Source organism: Temnothorax curvispinosus, unplaced genomic scaffold (genome assembly GCF_003070985.1).
Source record: "Temnothorax curvispinosus isolate PA1 unplaced genomic scaffold, ASM307098v1 QBEX01017394.1, whole genome shotgun sequence".
NCBI lineage: Eukaryota > Metazoa > Arthropoda > Insecta > Hymenoptera > Formicidae > Temnothorax > Temnothorax curvispinosus.
In genome coordinates, this window is record NW_020227174.1 from 38,964 (window position 1) to 58,463 (window position 19,500).

A 19,500-nucleotide genomic window follows, 5' to 3' on the forward strand; every position below is an offset into this window, starting at 1 on the left:
ATTTTTCATATAACAATAACTACACATAAAATATAAATATCTAAATGTACGACCTGCATGTGCATTAAAATAAAATATATAAATACTAACATCGATAAATAAAACAGAAAACTTAACATTTATGCTACTTGATTCGAATTTAAAATGTCAGCAATGCTGTGGATCTCGACGAGTTATTGGAAGTTTTAATTGGCTGCCGGATGGAGAATTTGTGGAGTTGCTCCAGGAGTTTCTAGAGACTCTCCGTCCGACGGCCAATCGGCCGGCACCGATGAAGCCAGGTTGGGCGATATTGTCCAATTGGTCTCCACAACAGCTCCATTGCTCCATTCGTATGCCCGCACGCACCTAACCTGACCCCGGCCCGACCATGGCAATATTGGCAATATGGCATTCGATCGGATCGCGATACGGACGGGACGCGCGAATCGTCCGCTGCTCCTGCTGTCCTGAAATTAACGATGACGCGCGGCTACGTCTACGCGGTGATGAAATAGCGAACGTCGTCTACGCGGTGAGGAGACACGTCGGTGGCAGTGAAACCCGGACGCGAGGATGCCGATGTCGGCGGGTCGACGCGGTGACTAGATCCGCCGAGATGGAGTAGACTTTGCGTACGCGTGAAAACGTAAATACACCCGTGACGAAGCACCCGTCTCGAGAACATCAAGGTCGGTGCGCGGTCTCTTCCTCGTCGCCGAGTCGAGAGGTAAGAGGAGGCGCCTGACACCGTCGTCGATTACCCGACGAATCTCGGCAAGGTAACGAACGTCCCGCTGTACAACCTTCAACGACAACATCGGTGATCGGATCGCACATATACTTTGCCCGCGATGACGGCAATACTTGCGTGGTCGATAAAGCGGATCTATGCTCGCGCCGCTCTTTCATTAATTATTAATAATATGTAAATATCAAAACGTGTAACTCGATGAAGAACCATAAATTACATGCAAAGTTAATCGTTAGAGATTTGTTAAATTTTATTAGAGATATATCTTCCGTTTCGTAAAGTTTCCATTCTATTGATATTCCTGTACGTAAACAATCTAATTTCGTCCTTAACGAACATTCAGTATTTACATAAAAATGAATAAATATTGATTATAATTTTTCTGTTTTGTTCAATCTCGTATACGTTGGACAGTTAATGCTGGACAGTTCCAAGTCCTTAAATGCTCTTAACCTTTAAGCGTCTGAAATTTTTTCTTAACACTTGGCAATTGCCACCCTATTTCCTAAGCAGAGCAAGAAATAAAAATGGAGGAGAAACACGGCAGTAGAGATGCGCTAGAGGAGGACCTGGTAGACACTGAAAACATAATAATTAACGAAGTGGATGGCCTACCAAACCTGCATCCAAACTACGGACAGCTAGAACTCAAATTCAAGAGAGAAAGAGACGACTCAAATATTAGATCGATCGACGAGTTGGTTAACGACGAGGATCTACCGACTTCTGTAATCGTTACAAACGTAGACCCTCGAGTTTTTAGGTGCGACGATCTGAAGGTAATAAACATTTAGTAATGAGATACCAAAGTAATGGGACCTCTGTTACATTAATACATCGTGCAATGCTGCGTCTTTACAGTCGGCCATAGAGAATCTTTTCAAACAGTTTGGAGAGGATGCTACGTTTCAATACTTTAGATCTTTCAGAAGAATGAGGGTAAACTACGATTCTCCCGGTGCTGCAGCAAACGCGAGGATACAGCTGCATCAATCGCATTTTGGAGAAACCGATATTAATTGTTACTTTGCGCAACCAGTGACGCCTATAGGTTCGTAATTATCGTGGGATTCTAGAATTAAGTGTGTCGTCACATTGACGAAATTAATCAAGCGTAGGAAATTCACGAAAAAGGACAGTTTCTAATTCGCAAGTAAATTAACTTGTAGACATGGAGGATCAGCATCTTCAACCGCCCGCGCTTACCAAACAGTTCCTCATATCTCCTCCTGCTTCTCCGCCGGTCGGTTGGCATCCACGTGAGGAAGGAGAGCCGCTCGTTAATTACGATCTGTTAGCCGCTATAGCCAATTTGTCCGCAGGTTACTATTGATCCGAATGATATTATTTTAAACTTACACCGATTTCGTATTTTACATAAACCGTTATTAATGTTGCAGGCGGGACACACGAGATACATCCAGGAGGGTCGGGGCAGCCGGGCATAGTTGTGCACGTTTGCGAGAACGCGAATCCGACGAAAAGTACGACTCGCATTCAACACACGCGATGTCCCGAACAGTAATTCGCTCTCTTTAATTCCCGCGTCTCGGATTTCTCACACGATACGTTTTTATGCCCTGTTAAAAAGCCAGATACGAATTGGCAAAAGGGCACTCTAGCGAGTGACTTCAAATTAGTGTTAAATTGGAGTTGCAATTCAAAACTGATTGCGCGGCTAATATCCAATTGACGAAAGTAATATGTTGCGAAAAAATTACAGCTCGATATACGGTACTGATAACGACGCGATGTCTGGTATTTAGCAAGCTTCCCGCGGATAGCAGTGATCTATAAATACTAACAATCTATATATAAATATCCGTTGTTATATACCGATCAAGATATAACATTTATTTGCGTTTATCCATTGAGAATTCGTGAAGGGTATGGTTGCGCTCCATTTCTTAAAATCTACATGGTTCATGTTTGGCCTATATTGTTTCTACGTTTCACTCAGTGTTAATAATTGCATATCGTGAGGAATTACGTCCGATCTTATTAAGCTAACGATTGATGCGTCGACGACAAAAATCGTTGGAAATGTATTAAGAGATTTTGCAATTCTACCTCTCATTGTCAATGTGTTACTTGTATTCTTAAACAGCACGTAATGCATAACAATCTTGTTGTAAATCCACAAATGATACTATATACTTAGAATAATCGATGAAATCAAAAAGTTCAAGTTTGTCAGTTTTTTTTTGTTACTTATTTTCATATATTTCTCTTTCCGTTTTAAGAACGCTTTCAAAATTATATCTATTAAATCTCTGGTTTTGTGTTTTGCGTGCATGCGAGAAGAAATCTACGGAAATATATGGCATTAATAATGTATGTGATATGTATGTGTATACGAATGTATTATTCGAAAAATATCGTGTGGCTCTTCGTTCTGTGTTTTCCGTAGAAAGCTAGCTCACATTAGCTATAAACGTTAAATGCTATCCTAAAGCTAATATCTCTATGGTCTCTTGTTAATGAAGTTTATGAAAACTCATTGTTATTACTCTGGTCTTGAAGAGAATCAAGTTAGTAAAGAAATGAGCTAGAGAGATATCGAGACGTACGTGGTCATATCAACGTTACTGATTTATGCCGAGGCAGTGTGGTGATTGTGTATATGTATATATTGTTCTGTACGCGAAACGTATATATTTCCTGCAAGAGATCTGATACCTACAAATAATTGTTGAATATTTATAAATACTTTATAGCAGCACTTACTTTTGTATAGTGTGGTTACCGTTTACATTGTCCCGGCGATGAAATGGTGTAAATCCGTTTCGTCTCATTTAGTTTCTTTCTTTATCGAACAAATTCCGAACATCTTAAATACAAATAATGCGAATAATTATTACACTAGAGAAAATAATGTACAAATAATTTGTATCAAAGAGAAAAAATATAAATATAAATTATTTTACGTTAAAATTCTGATATATATATTATATACGTATTATATGTAGCCTGATGTAAGCGCTACTTGTTGCCGCGTGAAATTTATTGCGTTTATCTGCATAATAATAATAATAGTAGGTAAAATAAAAATCGATTCGATAAGGACGTATTGTACACAGTTATGAAATACTCTGTCGTTTAATTCATTGAGATTTTATACCATTACACTCGTCTTTCACTTATTGAAGTTATATAAAAGCTTTATACATATAACCGTCGTTATTATTTGCTTAAATAACTATTTTTTCCGACTTGTTCCGACGATTCGAATCATCGTGACTGTTCCAGATGTAGAAAAATCATCGTACAAATACACACACATTTCTATCACTGTTAAAATCAAGTTTGGTGTTGCGAGGTATATATGCTTATATGCATTAAAGTATTGTAGGCCATTAGACGACGTTATTCGTCGGGCTTTTAATGTGTTTGAAAATGAAAATTATGACCATCCTTCGAACGCCGTCCGCGAAATTTAATTATAAATTCTAGGGCTAAATCAAGAATGTGCTACTACCATGTAGAGAATGTTCGAACGAATGTTTTGCAGTAGTTCACATCTAATTAGTGACGAGCAAATCCGTATGTAAAATATTATATTCAAGTATATGCGAATTTTTATTGTTTACGATTGAATTTAATGCAATGTACATATATACGTGCACTGTCGTTCAGATTGTGCAAGGATCGATGTTTTTAGTGCCAAATTGTTGCTGTGTGTCGATAATGTACAACACGGAGGCTTTTGATAAATTTAGTTAAAGTACGGATTCTCGAGGAAAAAAATATATAAAAACATTTCAAGAATTTTTTTTAGCGAAGTATAAACGATTAAAGTAGTGATAATGCCATCGATGTATATACATATATAACTCCCCTTTTAATTTAATCCACTTTCTCTTCTCTAATTAGATTAATATAGATCAATGCCAAAATAAACGATAAATGCTAGTTTCATCGTAGTACAATATTGTACATCTTTCTTATTATTATTGCGACACTTTCTCCAGTTTTGTTATACATTTCACTTTATTCACGTATAATAGTCAGCAATTGTCAAGTGGAGATGATTGCAACTTGTCCTATCGACTTCTTATCTCACTGATCTCAAGACTGAATGCAGCAGTACATCGTCCTTTCTTTCTTTCCACTGAACTGTAAGAAAACAGGTGAAACATAATCGCACCAATGCGATGGACTCGAACGTATCCTCACACATGAGAAAACTAAATCCTTTTTTTTGTTTATAAAAATATAATATTAACCACAGAGCTCGAACAATCTCGCATGTATATATAATCCCGTGTTATGCCATATACACAAACGTATTAATGTCATCGTCGTGTCTCCGAATATATTTGTGTTCAATGAGCCATTCAATCTGTTCCTTTATCATCTTTTTACTCGGCAAGAACATATTTTTCAATATATCCACTAGTTCGGTCTGTAGCTGCGCATTAGTGATCTTCTTGCGCATCTTTAAGATCTTGATGATAGCTTCCTATAGTCACACAAAAGATGAGAATTATTCATAGCCACCAATTAAAATGTCGATCGATATTTTTCTATGTGTTATGTCACATTACTTCACGTAAATGTTTACTATACCTGAACCCGTAATATTCTGAGTTGTACAATAGATTGGTTATCCTCTTCTCTGCTACGTTCCGTTGATAATTGAAGACGTCCTATCAAATTAATTTTCCCCCGCTTTTGCATCTTGCCATTTTTTCTAATGTAGAAATATCGCAATTAGTAATTACAATAATAATTTAATGAATACTAAACTCAGAAACGAGATAATTATTATCAAACCAAACGAATATACAACGCGCATTGTGTGACGCACATCTTGTACAAAAAATAAATACTAACACTATAGCGAATTCTTGATTAACCCAAAATCTTGTATCGTTCGCAAAATCTTTCGGGGTAGTGGCATGCGGTTCCACCAAAAGAAGTTGCCGTTTTAACTTCGGGAAGGCACACAAAGACCACAGAGTTCGTCTCAACTCGGGATCCGGAAGCTCGGTCGCCAACCGGAGATTCTCGTAAGAGATCTTTTCGTTGGGTCGTTGATTCCAAGCGAACAACACCGCCATTTGGAAGGTCGTTACATCTATATCGAAGCGTCCCACTTTATTCGCAAATGTTATCTGAAACGTCCACGCCACGAAATATGCATTAAAAGTTAGGATCAACATGTTTTGGAGTATTGTACGAGCACGGATAGAATTTTGTTAACGTATTAAGTACCGTGCCATTCGACATATGATGATGCCATTGCAACTTCCTGCCACTATGCTTTTTTTTATAAAATTCTTCGACCTCCGGAATATAATCTTCCAACTGAAGCGGCAAACTCACGGTGACGCGTTCGCTACCCCTGGCCCATGCGCCTGCGTTGAGAATCTTCAAAAAATATAGCAGATTAATATATTTTAAAATATCTTTATACACGTATACCTTTTACATATCTTTCCTATTTCTTTTCAATACCGATCTTAAATAAAAACATATACGTTTGCGAAAAAACGACATGTATAGCTACCTTGATATTTATACTATCTGCAATAGTAGCTCGACATTGTTCTTTAAATTGTTGATTCAGGTCCTGAGATACTTTAATATCTTGGAACATACGGGCTAATTTATTAACAAAGTCCGCGGGCATGCCGACTTCACGAAGCATGTCTACCATATTTTCTTCTTTTTCCGAATCCGTTGTCGTATCTAATATTAACCGTCTAGTTAAATGCGCCTTATGATAACGCATAAACACGTCCTTATTTTGAACGTATTTTAGCACCAACAGCTAAAATAAAATGTGATACAGAATAAATTTTATCAGAAAAGATTTGGTTTCTAATCCATATGGATATAGTTATCTTATTGCGTATACTGACCACATCCTTCAATTTACTTTCGATTTCATCAGTAGTTAATTTCTTACTGAGCGGCGTTTTTCTAAGAAGCATATCACAGAAATTCGCTAAGAGTTCCGGACACTTCGATTCGGCTAGTCCGTTATTATTAGTAATAGGTCTATTATTTAAAACGGACGCGCCACCGATTCCAGAGCCCTGCCGAGTAGGCAATTCTAATTTAAATACCGTGGCGTCATTCACAACGAGCTTATAAGCTTTATCTCGTGCTGTAAGAAACCGCGGATCATCATCGAACGCATCTTTAACAAGCGTGGAAAATCTATGGAAAAGATCTAACAGTCTTTCCACGTATTTCTCGGAATCTTGAGTGATAACGTCTACAGCTGCCATCATATCCGCTAGACCTGCGTTCGAGATATGGTCTTCCAAATTTTTCAACATAGGATTGACGCCGTCGGGCACTCTATCCATTAACTTCAGCATGAGGCGAAGTTCTACAATTATTTGCTTTCATTAATAAGCGCCAATTACAGAGGTGACATACATGTAACTTGAGTCTCGTAAAACGAGACTCATTAAAGTTACATATATTGTGAAATTACAAGGAAAGTGATTACTTACTGTCAGTTTGATTATTTTGAATCATTTGCGGACATTCCGCGAGTATCGCTAACGTATGGGTCGCGACCAACACTTTCACGCAACAATCCGTTAATCGTTGCATACTCGTCGGTTCCAAGTACTTCTGAGCGCGCGCCTCCTCCTCTCTCAACTTCGAATCGGCGTAACGCATATAATTTTCTACACCGTGCAGACTCAGATAATCTCCCGCTTTCATCTTGTAAAACTCATCGGTGGCGTTTACATACGCCGTCTCGAAATTCTCTCTATATATTTGGAGCTTATCCGACGAATTTGAACACAAATTCACTGAAACATTATAACACTGTATTATTAACAAAAAATATTTTGCTACACATAAAAACTTGTGGATGTTTTTTATTACCATAAGATTCTCTAACGCCGATAACTAGTTGAGAATCAAACGCCTCGCCGTTTCTCTCGGCTCGCACTAATCTCATGGCTGCATCCTGAAGTTTTTGTTTTATTTCATTGAATATACTTTGGTTCCAACTGTCCAACATTAGCTGTATAACAGAAAGAAAATCACGCAATATTACAAGACATTACATCACGTATCATAAGACTTTTACCTTTCTAACAACATCATCAGGCTGATTCTTCTTCTGTGTAGAAGTCCCTTTTCCGGCGAGGTATGTTTCTAGTTGTCTAAACGGTGTTGGTAAATAGTTACACTGGGTAAAAAACTTCCTCCACTCGGTGATGTATGCTTTCAACAATGCCTGTTCTTCTTGATGCGCTAAAACTCTCTGTAAAAAGTCATAATATTCAATTATTTCAGTGGAACACGTAAAGAAGGTACATCAAAGGCATAGTCTCGAGTGTGGCTCGATAGCAATACTCTGTCGCTCTCTCACCTGTTGAGCTTGTTTTATAAAAGCCATTATATCCTCCTTCAGAGCATCGTGTAACTTGGGAGGCCCCTTGTCGTCCCACAGGCATACATGAACGGAATAAAACAGATCCTGCCATTCCCCTTGCGTCACTGGCTCTTGCTTGAGCAGTTTCAGTATGATTGGGCGCATGTACGGCCATTTGTCCTCGAATGTGAATTGTGTCCTATCCTAAATATCAATACTGCGTGTCAGTGACAAACAAGAGATAAGTGATAAAGAGGTATTTTAAGACGTGGGGAAAAGAAGCGGAAAACACGAAGCCACGGGAACGACGTTTGATCCGGATATTCGACGTGAACTCGACCAATCGTCGGACCGTCGCAACGTGGGCTGAATCGTCGATGCGATAAAAAAAAAAAAAAAAAAAAAAAATCTTTCGGATCGCGATATCAGAGTTGCCGTTTTGCATGGTCGAGACGCGCCCGTTATCGCGGCGGCCTGCGGCGAGATAACGGGCGACCCTCGGACGAAGCTCCGAGGAGAAAAGCGAGTTTCTCGCTCGTACAAATTTGTTTATTCGACCTCGACGTCGACTAACCTTCAACAACGCCGCCATCACAGTCCACGGACTCTTGACGTGCACGTCCACCAGGATTCGCAGGATCACACGCCAATGGGCACACGCAGTACACACACACAAACACACGGGCAGTCTCGCGCGAGCCCGCCGGTCGACGGGGGTCCTCGTCGTCGAGAACCGGTGACGAGATTCCGATTATTAGCGCGGTACACGGCGCGGTGTGGGCCGCATCGTGTCACTCGTGTCAGGATCCCGCGATCGCACGCCCCTCTCGACGACTCCCGGAACGTCGTCGTCCTCTCCCCAGAGAGGAAAAATAAATTCGCGTGTGTGTCTCCTGCCGCCCCTGCCGGAATTCCTGCGTACGTAGTACGCCGCGCGATCGCGCGAGAAAAGTCCCTCTCTCGCGCGCGCGGACCACGTGCCGTCGCAAATCCCTATGCGACGCCTCGCGCGATTGGAAGGATTAGGCGGATATTAAAATGGCGGTTAAACGAGGCTTCCAAGTTCCAATTCGAGTCTTTATCGTCGTGCTCGAAGACTGAAGCTCGCGTTAACATTTTTTTAATGCGTCACCACCTTTTTTTTCTCGTTTTTTTTTAAACTGCTATTGTATTTTTTAAGATTCATATCTGCGCGCTTATATACATGAGATTTCCATTACATGCGGGTTAAAAATATATACAAGCGTGTATGAACATGAAAATGTGAAAATAAATGTCTTACAGCGGACAAATGTATCAATATTACATTATTATTTCACTCTTGATGCAGAGATACAAGTAATCGAAAGACCTCGTTGCCGATCTACGCGAGCCTAATTTTTGCAAGACCTCAGAATACTCCTTTTTCTTTTTTTGGTCGAAATACACTTATGGAATATACCTAGCAATATGACGTTAACGTCGCGGGCATGTACATCAAGACGGCACAATAAATAAACACGGAGGCTAATTTAAGAGTGCGCTCGACTTCGAAAGTTGAGTTACTTTTCCAACCTGGACTCCAGGCACGTCTCGATACTCGATATGCCTTAATACGAAATAAAAAAAAAGAACGCTTATATTTATTATGCTTAAATCTCAATGGGATTCACAACAATCGCCTTCCTCTTGTCTTCCTTGTTGTTGTTGTCCTCTTCCTGTTGCTGCAAATCGTCCTGTCCCCTGATTCTGATGTTGTGCTTTTCTTTGTACTCGTTTATCTCAATTCCCTTCTTCGTCACCTGGTCGTTTAAAGTGTCCATCACTTTCATCAACTGAAACATAAATTTGAATGTTATCGCAGTGTACCCAGGTATCCCGACGGTCCGTTCCGAGGAGATAAACGATAGGCAAGTCGCACCTGTTCCTTGTTCGTCACCAGAGCGGGCATCACGTTTTCCACCGTGCGCTCGCACAGAAGCCCGCCGATCATTCTGTAGCACTTCCTCTTAGGATCCACGTTCTTTAACGTGTCGATAACAATTCTAAAACGTCAGTCGTATTAGTGGGGACGGTTCGACGAGGTCGCGTTCTATATTCGCATTGGCGACTCTCGTCTCTCGATCGTATTTCGCGAGGCTAAAAAAAAAAGCACGAGCATCCCGTCGCGGTCGCGGGACGCGTTCTCGATTGTCGAGAGCGAAAGAGGCAAGCGTACAGGTTAGGGTGGACTCATACTTGTGCTCGTTCAACTCCATCTCCATCTCGGACAGTTTGTTCGCCAGGATCCTCTGTTCGTTCCGTAACGACTGGAATTCGGTCAGTATCTCCTCGGCGCTTTTCTCTCTTTTTGACGGCGCCTTCGCCGGTTTTTTTTCGCTGGCCATATTAGGAATTTCGATCGCGGTAATTCCAGTATACGACGGGGTCGAGCTCGAACGACGGAGAGCTGTGCGCAGCGCGGAGTTCAGCGTTCACTCGCGTTTAGCGGAGAGCCAACGGAGAACAACAACGTCGGGAGAGCCGTGCGGCAGAACGACGAAGCTCCGCTTCCGCTCTCGAGCGCTCGCGTAGTCCCGCTAGTCCCGGACCGCGCGGCAGGGTTCGCGAGCATCGCGAATCGTGGCGAGTGGTGGCGAGAGGTCGTCACACGGGCCATTTTGGAACATATCTCCGTCATCGAGCAGCTGTGCGCAGGATAATCGTCCGTTTCGTTTCGCCGCGACATGTCAACACTCGCTGCCGTCCGCGCTACGTAGAGTGCGGTGTCGCGAGGTTGATCGTCGGAGCGGCGCGCGTCTGTCCTCGTCGGGGCGAGACGTGGACGCGGATCGCGAAATCGTCGTCGTCGTCATCGTCATCGTCGTCGTCGCGGGTGGTGGCGTGAAACTTGGTCGCCCGCGGGGGGAAACAAAGAGTCCCCGCGATCGCGGAGCGCCTCTCGTCAACCTTGACCCGTTCGTCGACAGCAGTGAGCAACAGTGAGTGTCCCCGTCGTTCCCGTCGACGAAAATAGTCCTCGCCACCTCGGAAACGTTCTCGCTTGACGTTTTAAAAAAGAAAGGCTCGCTCTCCCCGCTCGCCTCGTCGCGTTGACTAATCCGCTGATATATCGCGGACGTATATATACGCGCGCGCGAGGATGCTTGCAACGCAGTACGGTGACGTCGCGTTGCAGTTGCACCCGTGTCGTCGTCGTCGTCGTCACGCTCTTGGCTCCGGATCTCGCGTTTCCTTTGTGTATATGTATACACATGTGTATACATGTGTGCAACTATATATGTAGAAGTTAAATTCGCGACGAATATTTTGGCAATATTTAAAAGTGCAGGCACCATATTTAAACGCAGTTTGGCACGTGAGCTCACGCGATAAATGGCTGTGCTTTCAGATTTTGTGGCCCGTTGAAGATGATGACGCGTGTGCAATAGGAATCTTCCAAGAGTATACTTATCTGAACTTCCAGTGGAAGACGCGAGATTACTGAAATTTATAGCCATGTTTTGCAGTGGTAAAATATTAGCTGAATTAGCTGTGTAAGAGAGGACACGTTGAAATATGCGCTTGCCTGGATTACTTCTATAATCACTTCTATTGTGTATATCCTGTTGGTTAGTACTTATCTACACATGCTTATCTCTTTCCTTTTAAAAGTATGATTTTTCTTTATGAATCATCGTTTTCTCTTGTGCTTAATGTTTCAGTATACATTACGTGGCAAGTTTAAATGAGACAAAATGAGTGGTGAAAGTACGGAAGAAAGCCAGCAGCTACCTCTGGTCCTCGAAGAGATAAATCTCGCTTCGATGCAACCTGTGTTTCCAGACACAAACAAACGATGCGTGGATGTGTGGACAGAGAAGATGAACAAGGGAGTGCTGACGAGTATTAACTTTAGGGAATACTGGCGACTTTGGGTGCCAAAGATATACAGCCCGGAGCGTAACGGCAACTGTCTGGAATGGGTCATCGACGAAGACACGGCGAACAGGATGCTTCTCAGGACCCTGGAGGAATTTATCTGCGGCGGTGATCCACAAGCGATTCTCAAGGAGCTCAGCATGATGGACAATCCACCGTCCATATGCGGCAGATTGTTCAAGATGGGCGAACCGACGTACAGCTGCAGAGAGTGCGGCATGGACTCTACGTGCGTTCTCTGCGTGGACTGTTTCAAGCAGTCGGCTCATCGAAACCACAAGTACAAAATGGGCACGTCCAGTGGGGGCGGATGCTGCGACTGCGGCGACCCGGAAGCCTGGAAGAAGGAACCGTTCTGCAAGACCCATGTGGCGGGGACGCAGACGAAGGAGTCGCGCGGCAACAAACTGCCTGGTGACATCGCGGAGAGAGCGGTAGTGGCTTTTGAAGCGTTATTGGAATACTGTTACGAATTACTGACTCTGAGGTACACCGTGGCGTTGCCATCGAATCTCTGCATCAGAGACACCGCATTTTACTCGCTCACGCTCGATCAATTGGACATTTTTGATACTTACTGCACCGTGCTCTTCAACGACGAGCATCACACCTTCGATCAGGTGATAAACATGCTCCAGCGCGTTCTCAAGTGCTCGCACAAAGAGGCCGTAGAATATGTGACTAATGTCGACCGGGAGGGCAGAGCCGTGATAAAGTGCTCGATATTTCGGCACTGCAACGAATTGCGGGGCGACGTCGAGAAATTCACGTACAGGCATAGCAATCGACCGCTCAAGGTGCTCGTCCTTCACACTCACATAGTCGCCCATCAGACGTTCGCTATAAGACTGCTCAATTGGTTGCAACAATTCATAAGTCATTGCGAGGGTTTCCGCGTCCTGTTTAGCAACATCGCTCTCAACACAAAGCTACCTGATATGTCGGTTGTCGAGGGCATACTCACGAGAGATTCGCAACTGTGGAAATCCGCTAGAACAGTGTGGCACAGGTTATTCATTTACGGAATGCTCGTGGAGTACGAGAGCAAAAAGGCGCTTTCCATTGTATTCACAAGTAATTACGCGTCCGTTATGAAGGATTTCATCAAGGACGATCATGATCATTCGTTCTCGATTGTCTCGCTCTCCGTTCAGTTGTTCACCGTCCCGACTCTGGCGCATTTGCTAATCGCGCAGCACGAAGCGCTATTCAACCTCCTGACTACGTTCATATCTGAGAGCTCCCGACGATGTAACGCTACTGGAAAATTGGAGTTTGAGAGAAACATGCCGCACCACAACTTCAAGCGGGCGCAATACGTACTTTACGACCTTCGGTACCTGCTGAGCGCAAAACCAGAAGACTGGACGGATGATCTGAGACGTGGTTTCTTACAGGGTCTCTCGCTGTTATTCACTCTTCTTTCCAGTATGCAGTGCATGGACGCGGTACTCCGACAAGTCGGACAACATATGGAATACGAGCCGGAATGGGAGTCGGCGTTCAATCTACATATAAAACTGTCACCAGTCATTACGCAGGCCTTGGAGTGGTGCAGCTCGGACCGCGTGGTGCTGATCAAATCCTTTATGGCGCTTCTGAAAAAACTATATGAACAGCAGGGTATTGAGCAGCCGCCGAGCCAGGTGCGAGAACTGGCGGATCATAGCGCAACGTGCCTGCAATACGATGTGGCGTCCGAACCAGTTTCCATCCATCTGCCGCTCTCGAGATTCCTCGCCGGCCTGTTTCTGCATCTGGAAAAATACAATTTACATTTTCAGTCGCCCGAATTCAACAATCCGATGAAACCGACGCCCGAACAGATCATCGATCCCGTGTTGACGGCGCAGGCCATGATCTCGCAGGTGCACGCGGGCATGTGGCGACGAAACGGCTACTCTCTGCTGAATCAGCTGTACTTCTATCACAATGTCAAGTGCCGCACCGAGATGCTCGATCGGGACATCGTTTTGTTGCAGGTCGGCGCGTCACTGATAGAAAGCAACGAATTCTTGATTCACGTCCTAAACAGGTTTAATCTCCTTAACTGGGTGCAGCCAGATTTCGAGATGAACGCCTTGAAGAATCCGGAAGAGGACAGTATGCGGCAGACGATCAATCTAGTGGAGGAGTTCTTGGGCTTGCTTATCACGATCATCGGCGAGAGATACGTTCCCGGGGTCGGTCAGGTGACCGCGGACGATCGTCTCAAGAAGGAGATCATACAGCAGCTGTGTATAAAGCCTCTCTCACACTCGGAGCTAAGCAAAACGTTACCGGAGGACGTTGTTTACAACGTTCAGAGCGAATTGGAAAGAGTGATACGCGAGGTAGCGGAGTTCAAGAAGCCAGTACATACATCGGCAAAGGGAGTGTACGAACTCAATCCGAACTTGTACTCGGAGTACAACGTATTCTTTTATCATTATACGAAGGAAGAGCACAGCAGATCCGAAGAGGTTCAACGAAAACGCCGGAAAGCTGAGGGAGAACTAGAATGTTGTCCGCCGCCGAAATTGCCTCGACTAACGGAATCGTTCAGTCTGGTGGCGAATCTGTTGCAATGTGACGTTATGCTCCACATCATACAGACTGTGCTGGAACGCGCGCTTAATTTCATAGCTAGGAGTTTCTCCGAACCGCAGGTACACAAGGTATTATATCTGATCGGTTATGCATTGCAGGAACAGGAATCCGGCTACTATCCCTTCCTTGCGTTTCCCGAGCGGGCAGCAAAATGGAAGATCTACAAATTACTGGAGAATCTGACCACCAGCCCGCGCATGGACGCTCACAAGGATCTGCTCACGTGGGTCTTGGCGAAGTATCGTCAGGTCGCCAGTTTGAGCGGAAAAGAGACCAGTCCGGCGCCTGTTGTGCTCAAGGAGCAGCAAGCGGGCGATGATGCTAACACCAAGGAAACGGATAAAGAGTGGCGGACGAAAATGGCAGCTCAGAAGCGTGCCAAGATCATGGCGCAAATGGCAGCTATGCAGAAACATTTCATGAAGAAGAATGCCACTCTGTTCGAAGAAGCAAGCTTGGACGCCAATAGCAAAACCAATGATCGTGGTTCTGCCATGGACCTGACGGAGGCCTCTTGTCAGGAAGGTGCCCCAGTTGCCGTCGGCATCGGTCAAACTAGTAGGTTGTGCGAGCAGAAAGTGTACACGTGCATTCTGTGCCAAGAGGATCAGAGCGTGACGGAAATCGGTGCGGCAATGGTGTTAGCCGCGTTTGTTCAGCAATCTACCGTGTTGTGCCAACGGCACGGCGACTTTGAAGAACCTGATGCGCTGTATCTCTCGGCAAAATTAGGCATGTCGCCGCACGTTAACACATGCGGCCACGTGATGCACTCTCGCTGCTGGCAGGATTATGTCGACCTCGTGCTCGCCAAGGAGAATCGGCGACCCTATAGATCACGACAACAGGCTAGCTTTGACGCTGACAACCATGAGTATCTCTGCCCGCTGTGCGAGTGTCTCTGTAACACCGTTCTTCTGCTCGTACCGCCCTTAGGAATGATGCAACCAACCCCGGAGCCTCAGCCGGATATTACTTTCGAAACGTGGCTGAAGGTAATGTCGCTCACAATGGAATGCAAGCCGAACAGGAAATTTGGCAAGATCATAGAGAAAGAGAAAGATGAGGATAATCGATTGGAAGTGAGGATAGTCAATCCCATAACGGTCCTCCGTCAGCAGCTCGAGGGTGCCTGGGAACCGGTCCAGACGCAGTATTCGCGATCTGGGCCACTAATCGCGCGAAGGATGGAAGCCATGCTCAACATGTATGCTTCAATTTTTGTGCATCACACGTACAAGGGATTCGGTTGTTTCGACGGCGAGCCGAAGGTGCCTTTGTTAGCCTGGAAGTCAGTGTCATATACGATTCATGCGACAGAGTTCCTGTTGCGCGATCTGGACAAGCCACTGCTGGGCGCCATGACCTCCCGACAAAACGACTGTCTCGAGAATCTCGTGCGAGTATCAACTCTTCTGGGTTCGAGTTACTCGAACCGCGCAAACCTTTGGGCGCATCGCGAAAACATCAAAATGTATGCGGCGTCATTGCTGACACTGTTGATAGAGGCACCGTCCACTGGACCCAGCATTTTCGACATCGATCCGTTCGGCGTATTAGTACCGCTCATTAACACGCTGCCGAGCATCTTTCACACGAAGGCGCACGAGGCGGCTCCAAATCCAACGCCTATCATTACGGGCGACGTGTTTGATTCGCATGTGCTCAAGCTTGTGTTTCTGTCCCATATAGCAAAAATCCTGTACACCTCCGACTTCACCGATGCGATGGAACTCGACAGCCACGAGACGGAGGACGATGAAAACGGAGAGGACGAGAATGTCGTCGAGAGCAAAATGGATTTTGCCCTGTTCCATATTTTAGGTGTGCACTATGACAAACCGAGAGCCAGCGACGTATGGCGACGAGTGGAGGCCGCCTGTCGACCCTTCCTCCGATGTTGCGCTATCTACTTCCATTACGTGACCGACGTGCCGCCGCCAAGCGAATTGACGCAGGTGCGCGGCGACACGTACGAGAAGCTCTGTCAGTACCTGGGACTGCCCACTACCTGCGACGCTTTAATCTACTCCCATCTGGAGGTCGCCCTAAAGCTGATGGCCGTGTGGCGGAGACACCCTACCGTCTGGAATCACATGTCGGGCGAGAGAAAGGTGTCAATTATCAAGGACCCGTTGAAGGTCAACAAGCTAATAGATCTGCCGGACGATTATAGCGAGCTCATCAACTCGATGTCTCAGTTCACCTGTCCGAACAGCGATCGGGAAGACTCGCGTAATCCGACGATGTGTCTAGTCTGCGGGGAGATGCTCTGCTCGCAGAGCTACTGCTGCCAGATTGAGCACAACAAGACTATGGTAGGTGCGTGCACGTTCCACGCGAACAAGTGCGGCTTCGGCGTCGGTATGTTTCTGCGGGTACGCGAATGCGAGATCCTATTGTTACGCCCTCCTAATCGCGGTGCCTTCGTCTGCCCGCCGTATCTCGACGAGTACGGTGAGACGGATCAGGGATTGCGGCGCGGTAACCCATTGCATCTCTGCCACGAGAAGTACCAACGACTGCACCATATGTGGCTCGGTCATGGAATCCACGAGTCCGTCACCCGAGCATTTGAACAGTCCTCGAACAACCTGATGCCGACCCAGTGGCAACATTTGTAACTCCGTGGGATCCCTGCTATGATGCAGATCTGACGTTTAGACAAGGAAAAAAGAAAGGAAAAAAAAATGTGAGAAAAGATTTGATTTTTACGCTTAAGCGAAGCTGTAGCAGCCTAAGTATTGATTGTTGATCGTCCACAATTCGATCCGCGTTTACAACGAGATCGATGAAATTAATTTATTCGGTGCTCGCACACGAAGATACGGCTTTGTACATTTAAAAACGATAATTATATATGTTATTCCCTTTTCATATATGTCACCCCGCCCTGCCTCCCTTCGCGTGGCAACCGCCGTTTTTACAGTTTATCGATATTGTGGTTTCGAAGTTTACAAAATTTCTATTTTTAGATTGTTTCGAAGTTAATGAAATTTCTATATTATCCGTTACGTAAATTATTATATGGCTCTGTTCGCATATTTATTAAAAATATTACGAAGGTTGTTGCATACGTGTTTTGTTGCTTGTAGATGCGAGTTCGTGATTAACATGACGCTCCAGTACTCGACCGATCGTCACGAATTGTTTTATTTGCGAAAATCGGAATTTTTCTGCGTGTACAAACGACGGAGCCTGCGCTCTAGATCACTACGAAGACCTAGAACAATGAGTGAAAGGGCGATTTACCATTCATTTACATTAGCACGATGCAATTAGCGATCATGCTGCAACGGTATTGCGATTTTTATAGTTAACAATCGCGAATTATTCTAGGTCGACGAGTCTCTTTTTTTTTATCCTCCTGCTTTTGCCCCCACTTAACGTTAATTCACGCGTATGGACAGAACATGAAAAGGCAGAAGAGAATACGCGATTATGTTGGATGAAGTAATTTTTAAAGTCTCAATGGTGTGTGAAATAAATGATACGTAACTTAACATTTGTTTCTCTCTCTCTATCTCTCTGTCTCTCGTCGCTAGTCTCTTCTAGATGCTCCTCTGGAAGCGAATGTTAACAAGCCGCTCCGCGACACTGAAGCTCCGGCGTCGTACTTGACTCTTCGTTTGTTCAACGCATGCGATTCAGCTGATTCTTACACCTGTAACCGGATATAGAGGATAATTAAGATTAATATTATTAGAGGAAGAAGTGTGTAAATACTGAGATTGTAAGATTCATGGATTGCTCATCTTTCATTTGTGTATATCGCGATTCGCTGCAAGAGGATGACAATTTGTAGCGCGTTATTCTATCAGATCGATCAATCTTTACTTTCTTACATTTCTTTCTCTATCCCTTTAGGCTTAGAGGCCCCGTCTTCGTGGTTTACGAAGCGACACGAATGTCGAAATCGACAGAAAAAATCAATGTGGCGCATTTCGCGGAGGCCAACGAGTCCGCGATGGAAGACAGTACAACGTTTTTGCGTTCATCGTTACACCCGGATTGCTTAAACGAAATTACAATGTCCTGGCACCCGGTGTTTCTAGCAATACGTACGAGTGGTTGTGCCGCTGTATATTAGATAGCTTATTGTAAGGTCGATAATGCAATGATCAATAGCGTTTTGATGATACTCGTGAAGATACGTATATATTATATACGAGTTGCATAATTGTATTTGTTATGGACAACATTAATACATTAATGCGGACGTTGTCACACGTCGTTAATTGTACATTGATTTAGGTGTATTTGTACTAAAACTCGCAGAATGCGAGGTGATGATTTCGGAATATAAATTCGAACGCTGGATCTTGGAAGATCTTATTGTTAGTAGATAGACGTGTTCTCTATAGTAGGTATCCTTTCGAATTCTCAAGCGCAGCAGGATTGTTTGTATTAATTCTTACTTGAAAGTTCTGATATCGCTAAATAGTCCGTAAAGAATAAGGACTTATCTCATGTGCGCTCTCAGCTATCGAGGATGATATTAATCGAAATGGCATGATAGGTGTACGATCGCCACTTACGAAACATTACACATTTGTTTTTTCCCTGGTCGATTATTTTTTTCAAACATTGTTTGCGAGACGAGAATGTAAGATGCATCACATGACAAAAGATTGATTTATACAAACTCACGTTATTTATATTCTTCAGAATTCAATAAATTAATCTTGGAGAGAAAAAGAGGATATTTTATCGTTGATAAGGAGTCTATTATTTAATATAATTTATATAATTATATTTTCTTTGGAAAGAAAAAAATTATATCTTGAAAACTTGATGTTCTTGTTTTTCTTAAAATGACCTTCGATCAAACTCCGATAAAGTTAATCAACGACTAGCTCATCAATTAGCTACGGTGTTTACCTACGATAGAATTATCGACTTCTTGCTGTTTGACATGAGAAAAAAG

General features: G+C 44.1%; 3 protein-coding genes and 1 pseudogene across 7 annotated transcripts; 2 read left to right on the forward strand and 2 right to left on the reverse strand.

The window, feature by feature from the left end:
- The first annotated feature begins 363 nt into the window (after nt 1-363).
- LOC112467467 (protein sarah-like) lies at nt 364-2,864 on the forward strand. 4 transcript variants are annotated; one of them, XM_025036106.1, is made up of 5 exons: nt 364-761; nt 1,244-1,512; nt 1,595-1,784; nt 1,903-2,055; nt 2,134-2,864. In XM_025036106.1, exons 2-5 carry the CDS (start codon nt 1,261-1,263, stop codon nt 2,256-2,258), a joined length of 720 nt encoding a protein of 239 aa, XP_024891874.1. In that variant the 5' UTR covers nt 364-761; nt 1,244-1,260; the 3' UTR covers nt 2,259-2,864. The 4 variants fall into 4 exon arrangements, with proteins under 4 accessions (XP_024891874.1, XP_024891873.1, XP_024891871.1 ...); XM_025036105.1 differs by having other exon boundaries at nt 1,247-1,512; XM_025036103.1 differs by having other exon boundaries at nt 365-709.
- A 937-nt stretch (nt 2,865-3,801) lies between these two features.
- On the reverse strand, nt 3,802-8,994 carry LOC112467469 (cullin-5-like). 2 transcript variants are annotated; one of them, XM_025036108.1, is made up of 12 exons: nt 8,659-8,994; nt 8,082-8,288; nt 7,797-7,973; nt 7,589-7,730; nt 7,204-7,512; nt 6,601-7,076; nt 6,246-6,509; nt 5,951-6,106; nt 5,570-5,850; nt 5,303-5,426; nt 4,960-5,195; nt 3,802-4,849 (listed from the first exon to the last, which is right to left on the reverse strand). In XM_025036108.1, exons 1-11 carry the CDS (start codon nt 8,674-8,676, stop codon nt 5,001-5,003), a joined length of 2,349 nt encoding a protein of 782 aa, XP_024891876.1. In that variant the 5' UTR covers nt 8,677-8,994; the 3' UTR covers nt 3,802-4,849; nt 4,960-5,000. The 2 variants fall into 2 exon arrangements, with proteins under 2 accessions (XP_024891876.1, XP_024891875.1); XM_025036107.1 differs by having other exon boundaries at nt 3,802-5,195.
- A 380-nt stretch (nt 8,995-9,374) lies between these two features.
- LOC112467471 (prefoldin subunit 2-like) lies at nt 9,375-10,550 on the reverse strand. Its single transcript, XM_025036109.1, has 3 exons — nt 10,302-10,550; nt 9,985-10,108; nt 9,375-9,898 (listed from the first exon to the last, which is right to left on the reverse strand). Exons 1-3 carry the CDS (start codon nt 10,448-10,450, stop codon nt 9,716-9,718), a joined length of 456 nt encoding a protein of 151 aa, XP_024891877.1. The 5' UTR covers nt 10,451-10,550; the 3' UTR covers nt 9,375-9,715.
- A 110-nt stretch (nt 10,551-10,660) lies between these two features.
- Nucleotides 10,661-18,923, forward strand: LOC112467468 (annotated as a pseudogene).
- Nucleotides 18,924-19,500: the final 577 nt, after the last annotated feature.

Excerpts from the sequence above, each read along its gene's own strand:
- LOC112467467 (XM_025036106.1), top strand. The coding sequence starts at position 1,261 with ATGGAGGAGAAACACGGCAGTAGAGATGCGCTAGAGGAGGACCTGGTA. Across the intron at positions 1,513-1,594 it reads TTAGGTGCGACGATCTGAAG|TCGGCCATAGAGAATCTTTT; the intron begins GTAATAAACATT and ends GCGTCTTTACAG. Across the intron at positions 1,785-1,902 it reads GCAACCAGTGACGCCTATAG|ACATGGAGGATCAGCATCTT; the intron begins GTTCGTAATTAT and ends ATTAACTTGTAG.
- LOC112467469 (XM_025036108.1), bottom strand. Across the intron at positions 7,731-7,796 it reads CTGATGATGTTGTTAGAAAG|CTAATGTTGGACAGTTGGAA; the intron begins GTAAAAGTCTTA and ends TCTGTTATACAG. Across the intron at positions 7,077-7,203 it reads TCAAAATAATCAAACTGACA|AACTTCGCCTCATGCTGAAG; the intron begins GTAAGTAATCAC and ends AAATAATTGTAG.
- LOC112467471 (XM_025036109.1), bottom strand. The coding sequence starts at position 10,450 with ATGGCCAGCGAAAAAAAACCGGCGAAGGCGCCGTCAAAAAGAGAGAAA. Across the intron at positions 10,109-10,301 it reads ATGGAGTTGAACGAGCACAA|AATTGTTATCGACACGTTAA; the intron begins GTATGAGTCCAC and ends CTGACGTTTTAG. Across the intron at positions 9,899-9,984 it reads TGGTGACGAACAAGGAACAG|TTGATGAAAGTGATGGACAC; the intron begins GTGCGACTTGCC and ends TTTATGTTTCAG.